This window comes from Corythoichthys intestinalis, chromosome 8 (genome assembly GCF_030265065.1).
Source record: "Corythoichthys intestinalis isolate RoL2023-P3 chromosome 8, ASM3026506v1, whole genome shotgun sequence".
Lineage (NCBI taxonomy): Eukaryota > Metazoa > Chordata > Actinopteri > Syngnathiformes > Syngnathidae > Corythoichthys > Corythoichthys intestinalis.
The window spans coordinates 39,004,039-39,026,178 of NC_080402.1; the positions used below are offsets into that span (position 1 = coordinate 39,004,039).

Below are 22,140 nucleotides of genomic sequence, written 5' to 3' on the forward strand. Positions count from 1 at the left end.
TAAATAAATTGGAAAACAAGCAGTACAAAGTATGTAAAAATGTTGGACCCATTATTTCTTTGTGGATAAAAGAAAATGATAGAATTTGCAAGCGTTCATTTAGATGTTTTGTATTGTGTTGAACATAAATATATCCAATAATCCATAGACATAATGAACACGTTTACAATGTCAAAGAATCATTCAATTGACCAATTTCTATTAGGTGTCATTATTTTATTGTAGTCTAGATCCTGTCAGATCTCTTGACATTTGAGATTAAAACCAGACCCAAAAAATGTGCCCATGCCTTTTTCTTTCTGTGTCAGTGACTGGTAAAGTAACACGTTTTTGAAGTCTTTTGCCAACCAAGCAATACCAGTTTTAGGTGATGTGTTGTTGTCTCTCTGTAATGTGGTGATAAATTAGAGAGTAGATGTCTTTTTATCCCCTACTGAACCTCTAATTTAGTACAGGTATTTGTACTTTTGCCAATTCTGCAAGAAGGGAACGGGAATCTTGCTCATTCACTGCAAACAGTAAACTGTTAGTTTGCAATGCATGTTGGGAAAACCTTGGGTTGCTAGGAGACCCAAAGTGTGAGCTGCGGGCACAGTGCTCTTAAATAACTCAGACTCAAATGTACGTATTCTGGAACGTATGTTTAAAGGTAGGCTAGTCAAAATAAAGTACTGTGTGTTACGAGCACAGCATTACACGTTCTGCTGTGCCCTGCTAAATCAGTGGTAATAATACAACTCTGATTTAAATGTTAGCTTTCTGTATTTTTCTTTTGTAGGATATTGGAATTTTTAAATCTAAAAGAAAATAATGATAATTGTTAAACACGATATAATTCCCGCCTTCGCCAAATTTTGCTTTCTAGATGTACGATGGACATTTTATCCTGGTGAAGCGTTTGATTTATCAATTTAATAGGCCAACAAGTTGCCATGTCAACAAGTCATTGTGCAGGAAATGCAATATATACGAGACCGTGGTCACTATCAGCATAGTCGCAAAGGTTTCAGCGTTATATATAAACTGAAAGTACGGCTGCAGTCCACTCAATAAAAAAAATACGCTTATCAAAACGACACACTCAAACGAATGCGTGTTTGCGCTGTTTATGTATGGTCACTCGTTATTGACTGATTCATTTTATATTTAACTACTTTTTGAGAAGAAGAAGAAAAAATATTTAGGCTATTGCCAATTTCGACGCTCCAATGCAAGCCTGTCTGAGCACCAACAACATGTCGCCAAAACTAAATCCAGCAATGCAACGTCAGACACTTCCACTTGCCACGCTCCTCTTGACGTTCTTTTATTCAGTTTATTTGTGCGTATCCGCACGTGCAACATCCCGTGACTGATGTCATCAATATTTGCAGCTCTTACGTAGGCTATGCACAATCTGTCACATTAGTGTCTATTATTAGCCATTTATGGCAGCGCAAATTAACTCGCGACGGGATGGAATAACTAATTAATAAGCAGGAAGTTATAGTGAGTTATAGTAATGTCACCCTGCAGTCTATCGTTCATTGGGAGAGAACATTTTTACCTACGATGGCATCTACATCTAAATGTTCCTCTTCTGGAAATAGCGAGGAGGAGAATTGCATGGGTAAAAAAGATTTCAATATACTTGTGCACTTACCGAATCCTGCTTCAGGTGCATTGCTACTGAAGAATAAGATACAATTCAAGTGATGTATTTACTATGGTTGTTCCGATCATGGTTTTTTTGCTCCCGATCGTTTTAGTTTGAGTATCTGCCGATCCCGATATTTCCCGATTTGATTGCTTTTTTTTTTTTTTTTTTTTTTTTTTTTTGCTCCCAATTCAGTTCCAACCATTCCTGATCATTTTTCCCGATCATATACATTTTGGCAATGCATTAAGAAAAAAATGAATAAAACTCGGACAAATATATACATTCAACATACAGTACATAAGTACTGTATTTGTTTATTATGACAATAAATCCTCAAGATGGCATTAACATTATTAACATTCTTTGTGAGAGGGATCCACGGATAGAAAGATTTGTAATTCTTAAAGGATAAATGTGACTTTGAATATTGTGACTAAATATTGCCATCGAGTGTATTTGTTGAGCTTTCAGTAAATGATACTGTAGCCATTTAACTGTTCTGCCCAAATGCATGATGGGAAGTGCAACCATGACTGTGCGTAGTGGTACCAATTGATATATCTTCTCTGCGTTGGGAAATAACATAGGGTGTTAAGAAAAAGATCAATTACTACCTTTCTTCCCCACGTTGCTTCCCACGATATTTCTAATCGTAGGGAGAGGGATTGTAAGGCTTTAGCCAATTAAAACAGGCTCCAAAGGCTGCCAAAATTCACTCTACTCAGTTTCTGCTGCCTTTTAGCTCTATATATAGGTAAAACGGTGCCATTACAAATTGAACGCGACAATGCGTGAGTGGGTCGTGCAGCGCATGCGTTAATTGCGTTAAATACTTTAATGTGATAAATTTAAAAGAAAATTAATTACCGCCGCTAACGGGATAAATTTGATAACCCTACCTTAAGCCTAAACTAAAGACTCCGGATGAGTGTAACATATATGTCTGTAACGTTAAATACAATTAGAAAACGATTTAATTTAAAAAAAAAATATATATATATATATATATATATATATATATATATATATATTAAAAAAAGGCATGTCTGATATTTTTTTGCCAATTCCGATACTTTGAAAATGACGTGATCAGACCCGGACATCTCTAGTATTTACACTTGTGCTTTTCCAAACATAACAAAAAGTTGACATTGGCAGAGAGGTAATTATTTTTAAAAATATGGTTCTGATTGGTGTTTGATTACCCCTGCTACAGTGAAGAAAATAAGTATTTGAACATCCTGCTATTTTGCTAGTTCTCCCACTTAGAAATCATGGAGGAATTTTCCTCGAACATGCATGTCCACTGTGAGAGAGATGATCTAAAAAGAAAAATCCATAAATCACAATATATGATTTATTTTAACAATTTATTTGTGTGATACAGCTGCAAATAAGTATTTGAACTCCTGAGAAAATGAATGTTAATATTTAGTACAGTAGCCTTTGTTTGTAATTACAAAGGTCAAACGTTTCCTGTAGTTTTTCAACCAGTTTGAACACACTGCAGGAGGGATCTTGGCCCATCCATCAGTCATGTTTATGGGCTGTCACTGAGAAACATGGAGTTTGAGCTCCCTCATAAGGTTTTCTATTGGGCTTACGTCTGCAGACTGGCAAGGACAGGAGTCGGGAACTTATGGCTCACGAGCCAGATCCGGCTCTTTTGACAGCTGCATCTGGTTTGCAGACAAATCTTTAATTTTTTTTTTTTTTTTTTTTTTAAAGTTTGGTTATACTCTTTTGCTTATTGCGCGAAACGGCGATGGTCAACGGCGACTAGAAAGCCAATTCGCAGGAATTTTATTGGGAAAGTGGCAAACATACATGTTGTGTCTATCAATTTGTCTTTCTATCGATCGCATAGGCGACGCAAATGAGGCATAGACACTGTTCAAGTGGGGTTGACGCCTTTTGCTGTCAAAAATAGCGGCCAATGTGCGCAGGTGTGTGAGATCAGGAAGGAGGAACTTCCCTCGTTTTCAGTTTCGTTTTCCGCGTTCTCAGCTAATTTTAAAAACCCTTTTGAGAAGATAGCAAGAAGAAAAAAAGACGAGTAGTATCATACTTTCCAGCAGGAATGGACAGGATAAAGACAATATAATAAAACGGATTTTAAAAATGCCTCTTTCGGCAAGAACTGTTCACAATTGTACCATCATGATGTCAAATCAAATTGAGGTAACGCAAGTGAAGGACATAAATGCGGCACAGTTTTTTTCTCTTGCTTTGGATGAGTCAACAGACATAAGCAATTTATCCCAGTTCAGCGTGGTTGCAAGGTTTTGACCATAAAAGGGACAACAAGAGGGGAGCATTTATTCAAGTCCGTCACTGAGTTCGCTAAAGAAAAAAATCTACCGATGGATAAACTTGTTACAGTGTGCACTGATGGTGCTCCGTGCATGGTGGGGGAAAACAGGCGATTGGTGGCGCTACTTCGTGAACATAAACAGAGACGCATCCTTAGTTTCTTAACGCCTGCATGAAGCTTAACCTCACCAAGTATCAACCAGACTACAAAGCCGTCAGCAAAATCATGCAGCACTAGAAGTCGCATTAATGGTAAGAAAGTACTTCCTTAATCTAAGTACATGTAAGGCCGAGACTTGAATGGAACAACACATGTTTATTCAGTGTGCTTCTCAGCATATATATCACAGAGATTCCTTTTATACTGTAATACCACACCCACAGGAAGTGCACACTATGGCAACAGCAGTGTGACATAAATATGTCACATCTCCTCCCCCCTTACATAACATGTCCCAGAAATAAACACAAAAATACCTCCTGTTTTTCCCCCATTACTTATTACTTATAAATCCAATCTATCAGGCGGTCGCCTGTTGCGTGCAGGATAACGACGTTCAACAGTCACTTCCGATTTTCCACTTGTGGAAACAGGTTCCGATACCGTTTCAGGTTCCGTTTGTGCATTGGTTGATTAGACACAGTTACAGCAGGATTGTTTGGGTTTGACACATCCGGTAAGCTAGACATTTCGGGTATTTTTTGGCACATCCGGTAAGCTAGACATTTCTGGTATAATTACACTGCTAGCATCATCACAATCAATAGACAGTTCTGGAGTAGTGTCTGGTGTTCCCAACAACTGATCCACATGGCGACGCCAAACACCATCAGATGTCTTAACTGTGTAGGAAACAGGCCCAGTTTGAGCAATGATGGTGGCAGGGGCCCACTTTTCCTTATTGATTAGCAACAGCATAACAACGTTATTAAAAAGTATTCAGAGACTTATTGTACTTTAAAAGTGTTGAAATTACATAAAATGCACACATTACTTGTACTTTTAGTTTTAAACATCTTGTATGGCTCTCACGGAATTACATGTAAAAATATGTGATGTTCATGGCTCTCTCAGCCAAAAAGGTTCTCGACTCCCGGGCCAGGCCATACTAGAGCCTTGTTATGCTTCTTACAGAGCCACTTCTTGGTTTTCATGGTTGTGTGCTTCGGGTCATTGTCACGTTGGAAGACCCAGGCACGACCCATCTTCAATGCTCTGACTGAAGGAAAGAGGTTGGTCTTCAAAATCTCCCAATACAGGGCCCCAGTCATCCACTCTTTAATACAGTGCGCTTGTCCTGTCCCATGCAAAGAAAACCACTCCCAAAGCATGACGCTACCACCCCCATGCTTCACAGTAGAGAGGTTTTTCTTGAGATAGTACTCATCAGTTTTTCCTCCAACACGGTTAGTGGAATTATGACCAAAAAGTTCTATTGTCCTCTCATCTGACCACAAAACATGCTCCCATGTCTCCTCTGCATCATCCAAATGGTCATAGGCAAACTTACAAACTTAAGACGGGTCTTGACATGTGCTGGTTTAAGCAGGGGAACCTTCCGTGCCATGCATTATTTCAAACCATGACGTCTTAGTGTATTACCAAGAGTAACCTTGGAAACTCCTGTCATTTAGTTCAGGGCTAATTCCTCACCTTTCTTAGGGTCATTGAGACTCCACGAGGTGATATCTTACATGGGACTCCACTCCGATTGAGACTGACAATCATGTTTAGCTTCTTCCATTTTCTGATGGTTGCTCCAACAGTGGACCTTTTCTCACCAAGCTGCTTGGCAATTGCTCCGTAGCCCTTTCCCGCATTGTGGAGGTGAACAATTTTGTCTCTGGTGTCTTTGGACAGCTCTTGGATCTTAACCATATTACAAGTATGAGTCTTACTGATTGTATGGGGTGAACAGGTGTTTTTATGCTGCTATTGACCTCAAACAAGTGCATCTGATTCAGGATAATACATGAAGTGGAGGTGGACGTTTAATAGGCGCACTAACAGGTCTTTCAGGGTCAGAATTCTAGGTGATAGACAGGTTTTAAATACTTCTTTGCAGCTGTATCACACAATTGTTAAAAAATCATGCATTGTGATTTTTGGATTTTTCTTTTTAGATTCTCTCTCTCACAGTGGACATGCACCTACACTGACAAGTTCAGACTCCTCCATGATTTCTAATTGTGAGAACTTCCAAAATAGCAGGGTGTTCAAATGCTTATTTTCTCCACTGAACGTTAAACTCTTAGCACAATAATCATCAACATATTGCTTAATTCATGCAACGATGATTGATTATCCTTATCATAGCTTGTTTTGTATGCAGTCCTCATTGCAGATACTGCTTGGGCTGTTTGAGTCTTGTTGTTTCATTTCAATTGACGCAGTCATATATTTATTGTGAGCTGTAACATGACCCACAAAGAGGATTTTAGTACTTTCTGATTCCGACACTATACAAAAAAATATCTAATGTTAACCTGAAAATTGATTTCAGAGCTTGAGCTCCCACAGGAGAAAACCTCCACCATGTTACCCCCACTCTATGATAAAGGCACACAGGTACAGTATGAGCAAAGATTGTCTTGAAACAAGATAAACATATAAAAAAAAGTCACGTTTTTCTCTGTTTGATCATTTTCTATAGTTGTAAATTTAAATTGGACCTGTCTCAGTTTTACAGGTGTGAAACACATTCTTGCTTGCTGATTATTTCTCGCCACTTAATATAGGCTCTGCTGAAGAGACGAGTCAAACGGAAATTGCCAATTGATGACCACCTAAAATCACAAGAAGGGAGATATTTCCCAGGTTGGCATTCTCGGACGCCTTTATCTCAAGAAAAAGAACCACAACAGAGACACAGCGTGTCATCGCATGTAAAACTGCCTCCATTGCAACCTAGCACCAAGGTAAGTAACACCAATGTTTAGATTTTGAACCTATAATCACTCGCCCCCACAAAAGAGACCCCTAAAAATCACAATGTCAGAGCAGAAAAGTAGAATTCACTTTTTCTTTTTATATTCAAGTCATATTACTGTACGACAACTTCATGCGGCTTCCAACAATGAATTGTTTGACAATATAATTGTCTATTTGCTTCCAACACAGCGGGGTGGAAAAACAAAGAGTTTAGTAATAGAGCAATTTTCACACACCTACTGCAACATCAGGGAAATAACTTACACAGAGGTACAGTATAGTCCTGTCTGTTTGAGTGCTGGTACTACTTTCATCCATTTTCTGTACATCTTTTCTCAAGGTGTCTCTATGGTGTGGGAGGCGATCCCACCTCACTATGGGGAAGAGGCTGCACGCTGAACTGATTCCAAGTTTTAAAACGTTTGTAATCAAACATAATGGATTTGGACCTTAAGTGCAGGCTAACAGTTTTCATTTAAATTCGTGACAGGGTTTAGGAGTTTTAACTTTAAATGACCTCTATAATGCAACAAACATTGGCACTTATTTTACAGTTCTAGACGTACAATACGTGTGCAGAAAAAATGCAGCCCAAAATTACTCAGTATTGATTTTAGATTTGTTTTGTGGCACAGTGTACTTTTTAGAAAGACCCTCATGTGTTTAAAGTGTGACATTGTTGCATTGTTCATGGGAACGAATCATTTCCCTCTGAACACAATCCCTTGACCTTTAATGCGTTGTTTTTACACAATATTGATCAATTTCAATAGCTTGAGAACAAACCTTTTGACCTTATTAATTGCTTGATGTTTGGGAAATGAGCCCATTTTATTGTTCTTTGAAGCAAATTAAGGCCACAGCAAATATGCATTTATTATCTCACTATACACATGTCAGGTTTAATTAACTTGTGCATATTGCATACTTGTGGCTTTCAAAAAGAATTTGGTTACACGATGCAATGTGCTTGCTGTTTGTTGTTGTTGTTTTTTTTTTTTACAAAGTTAATGGATGTTTGGATAGACATGAGTGTATTGTTAGTTGATAGAGAAGTTTTTACTTGTTTGAGGGCTAGGTAGCTTTATGCATCGCACAGTATTTTACTAATTAATGAACTGGTGTTAGAAGATCATTTTAGGATCTTGCTTAAACAGGCGTGCAATGGTATAATTTCAGCAACACTGTGGGTTTCAAATAATTCATAGTGCATTGACTTTCCAGCACATCACACAAGATTTTGGCGATTAAGGGCCCTGTTTAAAAGGCAATGAGTTTTTTTCCACAGCAAAATTAATATTATTGGGGGGGGAAATAAATGCAAATTGAGTTAGTAAAAATGGACCAGTCTGATTTCATATGGCCTTTGAGAAAAAAAATACACTTGTTGTATACTTGTTTGGGCTGGAGTGCTATTGTGAAATGTGTAAAATACATTAGGTCCGATGATTTTTTTTTTTTCTTGTAATTTTATTAACAGATGTAACAAACCTCACGCTTTTTATATTTTCATCTTTAAAATATGAACATCTCTCAATAATGTTTGTTTTTGCTTGTTTTCTCTTATGCTACCAGAATAAACCCTCACTATATGGAGCATCAACATCTTGTCCTGCAAAAAGACCCTTTTCCCTTAAAGAAGATGCAAACCTGGATCCTAACTCTGAAGTCCGAATTTTTGAGCACAGCAAGGATGACTACACAATGGTTAGCAAAGACGGCGTATTGTCAACGTGTCGAGAAAACTTTGACTTTGTAAGCCTTGAGCGGTTTGAAGAAGAATATCAACTCCACCGCAAGCTGGTCCTCATTCCATTCTTTGCTCGCTTCAAATTATTCAAACCTTTCTATATCTGGCATAAAAAAGTCTGTGCCAAGAAGATGCATGTGGCTCAAGAGGCTCTCAAAGAGAACTTGTTCATGATCAGTCCGGTAGGTAAATCTGTCTATTTGCTGTTGTATAAAATTACAGGTGCAAAACAAAAAATTAAATCCTCCATAATTTATCAAAAACATCTGTCATAGATTGTCAGCTGATCTTCATTGAAGTCAGTTCACACCCTTTTTCATCATTCATTTCTTGACTACGAACAATTATTCAGGGAAGGAAACTCGTAATGTTTATGGGGAAAGAACTAAATCCTAGAGTAAAACTTTATTTGCATTAAATAATAATAATTGGAGTCAGGTTTCAGTACACTGGGTTAAATAATGAATTTGGTGGTATGGACTTCAGATACTTAAAATCAAGGGCGTAGGTTTGCATAGGGACAGTAGGGACATAACACTACCAACTTTTCACGATGCTCAAATTGTCCCCACCAACCTTTAAGCAACCTTATTTGCATTATATAATGAGTTGAGTTATGTAGGTAATTTAGATTGTCTTCCTATATGCTGTAAGGATAGAATTGACCCTACCATTATTAAGTGAATTATTTTCATTATGTTAAGACTTAAACTTACCCCTTTTTACTTGCTGAATGTGCCGGTCCATTCCCACCCCCCACCCGCCAAACGCACGTTTTTTTGGCTGATGACTTGCATTTATTTGAAATGTTATGTCTTTTTTTAAATTTCTAAATTATTTATTTAAAAATATTTTCATTTGCAGCCTATGCAGACATTTTTTCAGATAATCATGCATTAATCATAATCAAGGTAAAGTTTTCATTTCTTTTGGTGAGTTCAGCTGTGCTTGTGGACAAAAGCAGTAGTGTTTTACCTGAAAGAAGGCTCCATTTTTATTTATTTTTGTTATACCCTGGCTAAGATGTTTTTTTCAGTCATGTTTCATTTATTTAGACAGAAATGTTGAGTGGTCATAAGACAAATGCTTATTTTTTGGGTTTTATTAACAAGTTTGTGTTTATTGTGTATGTTAATGAAGTTTTCAAAATGTTATTTTTTTACGGTAGTTTTTGAAAACAAAGATTTGAATGAGAGATGTGACCAAAAATTTGGCGACAAAAACTTTCAGCCGAAAATGGCTAAAATTGCATTTTCGGTTTTCGGTTAAAAGACCGAAAGTTTACCTCGAATAGTGTCAAGAACCGTAGTCCTTTTGTGATGACGCAATCAAAACACGGCAAGAAGCAACGTTGTTTCTCATTCTGCACATTCTTCACATCGAGTGCTGTGCATTTGAGCCCATGTGTAAGTAGTTTGGAGTTTAATCAAGCGAGCAATAACGAATAAAGTAGTATTTAAATGCATACATGTTCATTTGCTGTGGTTTAGTAAAATAATTTTGTGGCACGACCACTTCCTCTTTTTGTCACATTTTTCCCGCGACTTCCACATCCCCTCTGCCAGTCGCCATTTAATCCGGCTGGGAGCAACTTCGCTCAGCTTCGTCACCGCTAGGATTCGGCCCACTTGCCTGGCTCTCGATCAATACCACTTGTTGCAAAAGAAAATCGCTAATCTTATTTTAAGGAGTACGAGCGATATAGCCTTGTAAAGAGCTATAGTAGTTTTGACGAGAACAGAATAGGTTTTTGTTGTTGTTTTGAATTACAGTTCCACACAAACGTACATCGAGATCTCATTTAGCTTAGCAATTGGAGGTGTGAGACCCATTTTTCGAGTGCCCCAAATTTCCAAGAAAGCGCATTGATCAAGGTTTCATTGGCCGTGAAGCCTACTGAACAGAATGCTACAATGACGCCGGCACCTCTGCTATAGGACATGTAACTCAGAGTTTGCCACAAAATGCTCACTGCTGCAGGGAACGCACTCTCCTAAAGGGTTTCAATCTGCCCCTGTCAAACTAAATTACTCAAGCCTCGAGGGTCATATTAATCAGCCTTTTGGTTTTCAGTTTTTCGGCCAAATATTCGGTTTTTGGTTTCGGCCAGGAATTTTGCTTTCGGTAGATCCCTAGTTTGAATCGATCGGTGTATCACCTGAACCAATACACATAAAACTTTGTATAAGTCAATACAAATTTATTTTGCGTTGATGATTTAGCCTATTAATTAATTAGGTTCATATTTGTGAGAAATGTAGCCATGACCCGTTCAACCAATCTGTTTGATCTCATTAATGTCCCGTCCCCAACAAAAGTGTACATGCAGGTTATGCTGTTATATCGTCCCGACCAATTTTAAGACCAAACCTACGCCCTTGCCTAACACACAAGGTCCCTTGCACAACAACAAGCTTAGAGTACAGTATGTGTGTCATGTTTCAGCCAAAACATCTTTCATTTAAACTTTCAAGAATTGTTGAATGAAGAATCTTACTTTGGTAACATAATTATTAGGTATTTTGACGTCACAATTTTACAAGTCTAAAGTGTCTACATTAAAAATAATCTGTCTACAGACTACAACAGTGGTCCCCAACCTTTTTTGCACCACAGACCGGTGTAATGTGGGCCTTTTTTTCACGGACCGGCAATGTGTGGCAGAAAATTACAGTAAATATAAAATAACCCAACAGGGCTTAAAACATACAATAAGTGCAGTAAATATGTTACTCACCATACGCTGAATCAACCTTTTTTAACAGAGGCCTCCCCTAAAACTTGACAGCAAATATCCTTGGTCGCAGGCATAATGATTTTTTTTCTCCAATCGTGAAAGGTTTCTTGGCTCTAGCAATACGATTTGCCACAAGGTATGATGCTTTCAGAGCGTTCACTTTTGTTGCCTCGTTTGCTAGCTTTTAGCCACATATTATGCAGAATGGACTTGGTTGTAGGCTCCTCTTCTGGCTCAGCAGGTGGCCTTTTCCCCATAAAAAAGCTGTCCGAAGACATCACCGCCAGCAGCACACAGCCAATAGCAGCTAACGTTACTGTTTACATTGACTGACGCTCGGCTGCAAACACCCCAGTAAGGGCGACCCATCACTAGAGGGCGACGTACACACATCTCTACTTGAATTAGTATAGATGTTTCAAGAGGTCCAGGCCACATTGCAGTCGTTAACAAATTATTCATTATTTCTCTGTGGCTTGGTAGCAGATGTGCCACGGACTGGTATTGGTCCGGTGGTTGGGGACAACTGGATTACAAGACTGGGCGTAATGTGCTCTTAAACATTGTCATTATACCTCCATTTTACAGGCCGCAGACAGATAACGTTTGTCAACAGCAGTTCTCGAACCTCGGACAGAATGCACCACATTTGCTGCGAGTGCTTATGTGTGCACTACACAACGAAGTTGCTCAGGATTTGTTACAATTTAGACAATCTGAATGGTCTGGCTATAATCTGAAACATGAATAAAATCGAAATTATGCAGTTGGGTGTGGATGATATTGTATCCACAAACGAGCTGATGTACACATGGATTTTTTTTTTCTTTTTCTTGACAGAAAAGACAGAATATTTGGTTTTAAAAAGCCCTGCTATGTGTGCATAAGGCCCCAAACTAAACTTCTAAAGTATTATCAACATTGTTTCTTATTTTTGTATTTTCTTTTTGGTTCTTATTTTGTATTTTCTTTTTGGACATTGTCTGCACAATGGATAAGATCTTGATTGTGGCACAGACAGATATGCGGGTCATTTGATGTGTGATAAATATTTTAGACATTTGTTATTTCCTTGGATTTAGATGAAGATCAGGTCACATTTTATGAAAGATTATTCAGAAAACAATTCTTAAAAGGTTTACATCCTTTTTCTTGTCCCTGTTAATTGAGATGTGTAAAAAATACCCAAATTTGCAACAAGAGACCAGTGTATATTTTATTCTGTTTGTGTCCCCACAGGATCTAAGCCCAGCACTGTCAGACGTCAGGATAATGAGTTACGAAATCAGAACAACAAACCTGTGTCATATTGAAAATAAGCGCACATATACTCTTAAGGAATTTCACAAAGCTCAGTTCACACAAGTGGAAGAGGTGCAATTGTTTATTTCTGAAAACTCCAATGTTTTTGTGACTGCTGGTGTTTTGTTCCCCTTCACATAATCCATATTGTGAACTGTTTGTTTTAATTAGGCACTGAGTGACCTGCAAAAATTCCATGACCTGGTAAAGGAAGTGACACTGCATTCCTGTAACAACTTCCTATCAGATCGTGAGTGCATTTTTATTTTCTTGAAATTTTTTGTACCCAAATATATAGACATATGGATGTTTTTCACCTGTTTATGTTTTTACAGATAGTGACAAGCTAAATGAAATTCAAATTCTTTTGGGGATTAACAAGGGCTTCTTCTGTCAACGCCTCAACTGGTTGAGTTCTCTTATCTCGTGCACGGTTCTGCTTCCAGTAAATGTTTCTCAACAACTCATGATTCTCATTGCATCTCACACCAATACAGCTTTATACGTCTTGTTGACTATTTGGTAGTCAACACCCTACACACATTGTTTGTGAGTGCTGTGGACAAGCTGCTAGCTGTGTTCAAAGAGCAGGTTAGTCAAACCCCAAGCCATGATATCATTCAAACCTGGGGCCAGAACCTGGAGACTGATGTCAACCCTAATGAGGAAAAGGCGGATCGAAAGGTTTTACGTTACTTCTGTACAAGTAAATTTACTCTTCATTTGCTGTATATATTTGAAGTGAAGGTTTCTCCGTGTGTTTTAACAGGCTGGGGAGTCTGAATCTTCCCAAAGCAAACCAATGTTGATGAGTGAACTTATTCTTGACACAAATGCACTGTCCTACAAACCCTCTGAGAAGAATTTTCAGGTTAACAAAAGATTCAGCAACCAATGCAAACCAATTGAAATTAATACCAAACAATAATATATATTATTTGTATGTATTTATTTTTTTAAAAATCCCAACAGGACACTGTTGCAGAGATAATTAGGAAGTACCAGGAGACTGTGTTGTCAGTCCAAACACTAACAGCGGATCCAGATTTCATTTCACTGTTAAGGCATGAGTCTTATAAGGTAGACAAACGACACTGTTAATTTCACAGTTGTGGCCCCTGTTGCCCTGTCTCTATTTTGTCAATATGATACACTGTCAAAACAAAATGGTTGGATTTACAGTGAAATACTGGAAGCTATGTTTTATACTGTTTAAAAAATATGGGAGAAAAGGTGTCAATGCAGCAAAAAAAATTCTACACTAACATTAACTGTATTTTTTATTGTATGTTTATCATAGTTAGCTGGATTAGGATATGCTCCAGCACCCACCAGACCCCTGTAAGAATGTCAATGAATGAATATATACTATATAACTGTTGTATTACATCAAACGACTGTGAAATTATGTAAGTGAAACCCGTCTGATGGTGGTGACATCACAGGGCTCCTTTTCCTGTTCTCCCACTTCTGCAACTTGAGTTTGGAACCCACACTGTCACTGTGGCAATCAAGTGTGCTGACTAGTCAGCCAATAGCACAGTCTAGCTTCAGCTGCCACTACAGTCAAGGAGTCATGTTTTCCTAACTAACATGCACAGCACTTCATCCAGCTGGTTTGCAGCAGCTCAGTAGTAAGCACATTTGACTGACAAGATAATGGTGTGTGTTTGAATCCAGACTGAAGACTGTAGGGGGCAATGAGAAAAGGTTTCACGGGATGTCACTGCCATCAAGAGTGGTTACATATCAATTACAGTATGAATTGTATTCATTCATCTTTCAAGGGGCAGTGTGCACCCTAAATCAGTTGCCAGCCAATCACAGGGCACAAAGAGACGATGCACATGCATATTTTTGGATTGTGGGAGATAACCAGTGCATGCGGGAGCCCTGGTTTGAACCCTTGAGCTCAGAACTTTGAGTCGGATGTGCTAACCACTCAGCCACATTTCTGCCTGTATTAAATGTAACAATTTCACATTTTTTATTGCAATCATTTTCAGTTAAAATAATTTACAATAATCTATCATAAAAATGTATGGTTACCAAAGCACTATACAGTTTTTACGTGTATTTTACAGCTTTCCCGTTTTTTTTTTTATATTTTGACAACCACAGCTGCCAGTATTTTACCTTAAATGTAACCTTATGTTTTTTTTTTACAGTGTAGATGCAACTCTAATTTAATTGTGTATCTTTTAACTCAAGAGTCAGTATAGAGATGCGCCTAGTTTGGAATCGGTCATTGAAAATGATGGCTACATCAAAAGTATTTGTCAAAAAATTAAGGTGAGTTACACTTCACGTTAGCTCCTGTTGGAAGTAACACTCCACTACATTATGTGCGACTTTCCCATCAGGAATCACTGCAGTTCACATTCGAAGCTGCCCAAGTGTGCGCAAGCATGTTTGAGCGTTTTCAGCTGTTTTACAAAGAGAATGAAAGTCTAGATTTAGACGCTCTGCGACAAAAAGATCATGGTAAGGGCTTAAATAGTACCGTATATGACTGTTATTATTATCATTCATATGAAGTGGTTAATGCTGTTGTCTGACATTCTTTAGAAGTTTTGTTCCAGGGCTCATATTTAACTTTGAGATCATCTCACTGCGCTTATACTGTTATTAATGTTTCTGAAAAGCTTTGGAGTTTTTTAGAACATCACTGGACTTATACAACCATGAGCATGACGAAGCTGTAGCTCTCCAGCCACAGAGACATCTCGGCCTCCTCCTTGTGGACAAAACAGAGATGAAAGAGAAGCTCATCTCATCTCCACTCGTCTGCCTTAAGGTCAGAACAGTGCACAATCACACTTAGGGGCGCAACTACCCGTTCTTGTCAGGGTATGCGAAATGAAAAATGGCGCCCCTGCCTCACTCCCTCATCCAACCGGCCCTAACCCAAACAGAAACACACACTTTTTTTGTGGCATCTTGGCTGCTTTTTTACTACTGTATGTTAGTGATACGGCTGCAACCAACGATTATATTTATAATCGATCAATTGTAAGATTAATCTGATAAATGTCACTTTTTTCAATTACCGTAACAATTTCACTTGAAAAATATATATTTTATTACAGCTCCTGACTTAACTGTAGTATAAATCTGTACTGTTTTAAGTACATACAACTTGTTAAAGTTTTTAATAAAGGTTCTGAGTCTAAAACAAAAAGAATTTTTCAGTACAAAAATCATACAAATGCCCTGTTCATTCAAATTATTAAAAAAAAATTTGTTTTAATTTTTTTTTTAAAAAGTGCCGCTGACTGACATTTTTTTTGTGGGCAAAGCACTGTTATAATTTGTCTATGAATCACTTATTTTCTTTAAACAAACTAAACAAAACGAAATAAGGAGGAGGTCATGAACAGTTGTGCATAAATACAATCCAAATCAAATTTCAAGCACACTCTCGTTTGACAAGTTTTTGTTTGAATGGGACTTTGAGTGACATTGAGCTGTTATATGAATGAGTTTATGTGTGTGGTTTCGTTATTAAAAGAAATGAGGCAACTTTACGATCAAACAATAACTCAAGTGCTAATATGCTTCTCCAAATCAGAATACAAACGGACACTGAAGACACTGATTAGCATAATTACTAACTAGCTTAGCGCCCCGCGCTAAGTAGTAACGTTTCATCAACAAAGAATACAATCAATACAGTTGGCGTCATTAACTCACCGATGACAAAGGCACACTGGATCTAGCAACACACACGTCTCAAGACAATCTAACTCACGCGTGAATATTATTCATTTAGCAACTATACCTGACTGTAGCAGTGATCTTTCTTTCTCTCTTGCTTTAATCACTGGGATGCAGCCTTACATTACACACAAAGACCCAAACGTGACTGCGCATAGCTGCCGTCAAAAATCAATGATGAAATTTGTTGGCAACAATCCATTGACTTTCCTAATGAACAATTTCAAGGTGATGAGTTTAAAAAAAAATGGGAGTGGGAGTAATCTTTACTGGGGATACCTTTTGACGGCCCTGTCAGCTCGCGCCCATATGCGGCAAATTCGCTGCTCAACGTACAGTATAGTTGCACCACTGATCATACTGAGTGCACAACCACAAAGACATTGTCCATGCAATTGACCAATACACCCTATATTATTAGAGAATGGGGCCACACTGAAATTGTGATTCTCTTTTCTCTTTTACAGGTCATTAATGAGATTCTCACGCAGCAGGCCAAACGGAAGCTAAAAGCCGTCATGGCCGAAGCTGGTGAAGCTCAATTTAAACTACAATTGAGTCCCTCTAATACCACTGAGTTGGCCAGCTACCTCACTTTCCTTGATGAGATACCAGAGAGGGTAAGTTTTACATACATATTAATGTTTTTAAAAATCTCATTAAACTTTTAAATTGTATCAGAAAATATTAGTTTTAAAGTGCATACTACAGGATTAAAAAAAAGTCTTGAATAGCATTATTATGTGAATTAGAATCATATTTTGAGACGATTCGACTATATACAACAATTTGGCAAAGCGCAGATGACGAGAAATTAGTGTTTTAATCTGCCGTCTAGCCACGCCTACAATTATAGGGCTCTAGCGTCCCCAACAGGTGGATGACGTCAGCAGGGAGAATGGTTTCATCTGATTTAGTATGCAGCCCATTGAGGGGGAATTATTCAGAACAAGGAAAATGCGACGAAGAGAGCCGCAAAATGTCATTGTTTAAGTCTCTTTACACCAATATTTTTAAAGGATATTCTTTTTATCAAAGTATTTTTCCGAATTGCTAAATGAATGGTATGGTCATGAAAAATAACAATCTTGTGGTAAATGGAATATGAAATAATAAAAATGTATTTATTTAGTACAACATGGCAAAATTACTACATAATGGTCAAAACTGTCGACTTCACCTTAACTGTTGCACCTCCTGAACGTTATATTATGCAGCCGTAGTTAGTCAGGCTTTTGTCATTGTCCTGTCCCCCGGCTTCGGAGAATGTAAACAAAGCAAGAGGTGTGACAGCTAGCCGACATGCTAACCCGAACCAAGTGACGTCTCAAAGTCTTATTTTCGCTTTCCGAAGCGAAAAATTACACAAAACTAGCCCGGTTCATTTCACACTGCCGCGGGGTTGTCGATTGTCTTTGCCAATTGGCAACCTGCTTGGCGGAGAGCAAGTTACAGCTCATTCCCCTGGTACGACGGACAGGAGAGCTCGCCGGGGAAGAAGCTGGAGAACAACGCCAGACAAACCGGCCGACGTCGGTGGAACACGTAGCTGCCACGTGGTTAACTTGAATATAATGAAAAATAATGCTTTACTACACGGCAATGACATAAAAAAAGAGCGGCATGCAGTTGTTGTGCAGCTAACATAACAGACAGAATGTGTCTTAGATCTTTTCTACATGCCCATCCATGATGAAACGTAAGTAAATAGTCCTTTATTTAAAGAAGGGTTATAGTGTTTACTTTGTAATCACTGTATTGGCGGCCATTTTTAACACAAAGTTGCAGTTTCTGACGGGGTTGAAAATTTGACAGAACATCGGGCACATGAAGAGGACAATAAACCGAGTATAGTGCTCTCCCAGAGGTGGGATGTGCGACAAGCTGCTGGTCGTCGGCCGAGTGGACAAGGAGCATGTCAGCCACAAAATGCAAGCCACCTACATATTAAAATGATCCCAGTATTTGACATAATACAAAACACGATGTTTACTCACATACTCGTAAGTCCACTGGTCCCACAGTAGTAGGGCTTGTTTTGGCCAATATCCACGGGTGAATGGGAACCTTTTGAAACCCCAAAAAGGCTCACACGCCTCTCCCTGGTGCAGCAAAATTTTTCTGCAGCCGTGTGGCTGGCGTGATGCAAAAAATAAACGAATTAATCCGCAAAATCAGCTGAATCCTTAGTCCTTCTCATACAACAGTACTGCTGAATAGTGAAGAGGACTCCTTCTACCATACATGTCACAGCGCCCTCTTTCTCAACTCGAGACTGGAGCCGGAAGTCACTCATTTTCATGGCGCAGGATTCAAAAATTGAATACTTAAAAATAAAACGATCGCTTCCACACACATCCAACCAAGCAGTCCATTTCATTCAGGAACATAAAACACTGCGTGAAATATGAAATAAACATGCTTTATGGTGTCATATGCACTTTAATTTCCTCCTATTTTAATATGCTGTACTTTTTCTCTTCCTAGATGAAAATTCTGGAGCAGGAACAGGAGACAGTGTGTCAAATGTACAATCTGATCAACATGTCCTCACTTCCTATCACAGCTGACGATGTGGCCTTTGCCTCGATGGAGCCTTACATGAACTCATTACACAACATTATCAATGATGCAATGTTTGATAGGTTTAAAGTGATGGAGAAGTTTTCCAAGTCTCTGCAGGTAGACATAAAAGACTTGAACCAAAAAGTGAAAAAGATCAAAGAAAAATCACAGGTTTGTTGAAAATTATATTTTGTCATGAATTACTGTATATAGTGATGAGTGTAAATGTATTTTTTATTGCCAAGTTTGGATAGGATTCCTTAATGAATCGCTATTCTGTTATCTACCTCCCTATAAATACGAATTCACTGATCTGTGTATGTATAGGATCCACAACTCCTTGAAGTCACTGCTGATAATGCCCAAGTGCGTACTTTGCTAGAGGAGCTTCAGATTTCCATAAATGAGCTGCAAGCTCAGGCCTCAGCATACATTTCCTACCAGAAACAATTCAAGGTAATGCACTAATTCAAACAAAAATAAAAATAGTAATCATAACACTCTAATAATAATAATAATAATTGATTTGTATTAAGGTTTTCTTGCTCGTTCAATAACTATCAAGGCAAATGGGCAGTTTTTTAATGGCTGGAACTGGCCCACTCTACAGTATTGTTCAATTCTCCGTTACAAAGAATTAGGCCTTCACTGAAAACAGCAATCACTCCACAGCAATCAACTTTTAAAGCAAGAAGTCTAGGTAACGTTTCAGTTTTGGTAGATTTTAGCGATGCAGGTGGACAAAAGCGGTTGTGTTTTTCCTTAAGCAAGACCAGGGCACAACAATGTCGTAACAAACTGATTTCTCAGTCGCCTGCAGATGGATTAAACGACATTTAGTTTCAAGCGGCTCTGTGAAGGATGAATAGTAATGAGATAATGAATCCAGTTGAAGCCAAACAATAGCATATGACTATGTCGAAAATCAGAAACGTTTTCTTTTGTAGGGTTGTATTCCTTCACCCCACACCTGAACTCCTCAGTGCTGACGAATTCAGTTGAGGGGTTTGGGGGATCACCCCAGCAAGTGAAAGCCAAGCCAATGTTTATTCTTGAGTGTCCTTTATCCTAGTAGCCTTTATTTTTATTTTTTTTGTTTCCTCGGGCAAAACATTTTCTCTTTTGTTGCTTTGCCATCTTTGCAGAATTCAAGCATAAGCGTTCGCATTGATTTCCGTCTGTATAACGAATGGGGAAATGGGGAGGTAACGTACAGTGGGGCAAATAAGTATTTAGTCAACCAACAATTGTGCAAGTTCTCCTACTTGAAAAGATTAGAGAGGCCTGTAATTGTCAACATGGGTAAACCTCAACCATGAGAGACAGAATGTGGGGGGGGGAAATAACTGAGGCCAAACATTTTCTGTAACTCTTCACTCTTCGCTTGGTGTAAAGAAATCAACTGTGGGAGCAATTATTAGAAAATGGAAGACATACAAAACCTCTGATAATCTCCCTCAATCCGGGGCTCCATGCAAGATCTCACCCAGTGGTGTCAAAAATGATAATAAGAACGGTGAGCCAAAATCCCAGAACCACACGGGGGGACCTAGTGAATGACCTACAGAGAGCTGGGACCACAGTAACAAAGGCTACTATTAGTAACACAATGCGCCGCCAGGGACTCAAATCCTGCACTGCCAGACATGTCCCCCTGCTGAAGCCTGTACACGTCTAGGCCCGTCTGGGGTTGGCTAGAGAGCATTTAGATGATCCAGAAGAGGACTGGGAGAATGTGTTATGGTCAAATGAAACCAAAATAGAACTTTTTGGTAGAAACACAGGTTCTCGTTTGGAGGTGAAAGAATACTGAACTGCATCCCAAGAACATCATACCCACTGGGAAGCATGGGGGTGGAAACATCATGCTTTGGGGCTGTTTTTCTGCAAAGGGACCAGGACAACTGATCTGTGTAAAGAAAAGAATGAATGGCCATGTATCGAGAGATTTTGAGTGAAAATCTCCTTCCATCAGCAAGGGCATTGAAGATGAGACGTGGCTGGGTCTTTCAGCATGACAATGATCCCAAACACACAGCCAGGGCAACAAAGGAGTGGCTTCGTAAGAAGCATTTCAAGGTCCTGGAGTGGCCTAGCCAGTCTCCAGATCTCAACCCCATAGAAAATCTGTGGAGGGAGTTGAAAGTCCGTGTTGCCCAACGACAGCCCCAAAACATCACTGCTCTAGAGGAGATCTGCATGGAGGAATGGGCCAAAATACCAACAACAGTGTGCAAAGCTTGTGAAGAGTTACAGAAAACATTTGGCCTCTGTTATTGCCAACAAAGGGTACATAACAAAGTATTGAGATGAACTTTTGGTATTGACCAAATATTTATTTCCCACCATGATTTTTAAATAAATTCTTCAAAAATCAAACAATGTGATTTTATTTTTATTTTTTTTCCCACATTCTGTCTCTCATGGTTGAGGTTTACCCATGTTGACAATTACAGGCCTCTCTAATATTTTCAAGAGGGAGAACATGCACAATTAGTGGTTGACTAAATACTTATTTGCCCCACTGTATGCTGTAAAGCAGTCAGCACAATTGTAGCTTTTTGTGTGGCATGGTTCCTGCCACGCTCCTCATCTTTAATTAGTGCCGGTGAAAGCGATACAGACCCCCCCAAGATATGAAAGAGGTGTCATTCAACTAGTTGTTAGTCAACATATCATCACAGATGTTATGAATATGTTTTATATAGGTTGAAAAGTTAACTAGTGTTGCTTTAACAAAAGGTTTTGGAGACAAAGATTGTGGCTTGCTCATATCCCATTTGATTAAGGAAATAGCAAAGATTCTGTTTCTGATTTACTGATTATTATGTATCGGTAAATAATTTTGTCCCTCACAGCATCCTATTTTGCAATAACTACAGTACAAATCATTTGGTTAAATTCTAACAAACCGCCATGCTTAACAATTTATTAATAATGTTTTCCATAAATGCTCTAATAAATATAGTTGGAGGTGACCAAATTTGATGACCTTGACGAGCTAAAAGCAGAGTTTAGGCTGAAGAAGCTTCTTTGGGTTTCTATGGAGGAATGGGACATATTACAAGAAGGATGGAAACAGGTTGGGAATTCTTATTGTAAATGAAATACATGAAGAATGATGATGAAGAGATGTAAAATGCTCCCTACCATATTTCAAATAACTGGCATTTATTCATCTTCAG

At 38.5% G+C, this 22,140-nt stretch overlaps 1 protein-coding gene across 3 annotated transcripts in view; it reads left to right on the plus strand.

Annotated features, from left to right (window-relative positions):
* The first annotated feature begins 554 nt into the window (after positions 1 to 554).
* dnah6 (dynein, axonemal, heavy chain 6) overlaps positions 555 to 22,140 on the plus strand; it is a 78,678-nt gene continuing 57,092 nt past the window's right edge. For 2 of the 3 annotated variants that reach the window (XR_009064149.1, XM_057843671.1), the window contains exons 1-17: positions 1,531 to 1,609; positions 6,457 to 6,521; positions 6,692 to 6,871; positions 8,460 to 8,816; positions 12,611 to 12,745; positions 12,845 to 12,923; positions 13,009 to 13,081; positions 13,171 to 13,357; positions 13,443 to 13,544; positions 13,646 to 13,753; positions 14,885 to 14,965; positions 15,037 to 15,157; positions 15,319 to 15,470; positions 16,858 to 17,010; positions 18,878 to 19,126; positions 19,283 to 19,411; positions 21,924 to 22,037. Coding sequence is in view for 2 of the 3 variants with exons in the window: in XM_057843671.1 (XP_057699654.1) it covers positions 1,552 to 1,609; positions 6,457 to 6,521; positions 6,692 to 6,871; positions 8,460 to 8,816; positions 12,611 to 12,745; positions 12,845 to 12,923; positions 13,009 to 13,081; positions 13,171 to 13,357; positions 13,443 to 13,544; positions 13,646 to 13,753; positions 14,885 to 14,965; positions 15,037 to 15,157; positions 15,319 to 15,470; positions 16,858 to 17,010; positions 18,878 to 19,126; positions 19,283 to 19,411; positions 21,924 to 22,037 (2,343 nt within the window). In the remaining variant the exon portion in view is untranslated. Of the gene's footprint in view, positions 650 to 1,530; positions 1,610 to 6,456; positions 6,522 to 6,691; positions 6,872 to 8,459; positions 8,817 to 12,610; positions 12,746 to 12,844; positions 12,924 to 13,008; positions 13,082 to 13,170; positions 13,358 to 13,442; positions 13,545 to 13,645; positions 13,754 to 14,884; positions 14,966 to 15,036; positions 15,158 to 15,318; positions 15,471 to 16,857; positions 17,011 to 18,877; positions 19,127 to 19,282; positions 19,412 to 21,923; positions 22,038 to 22,140 lie in introns of those variants that run through there. The other variant, XM_057843672.1, reaches the window with a different exon arrangement.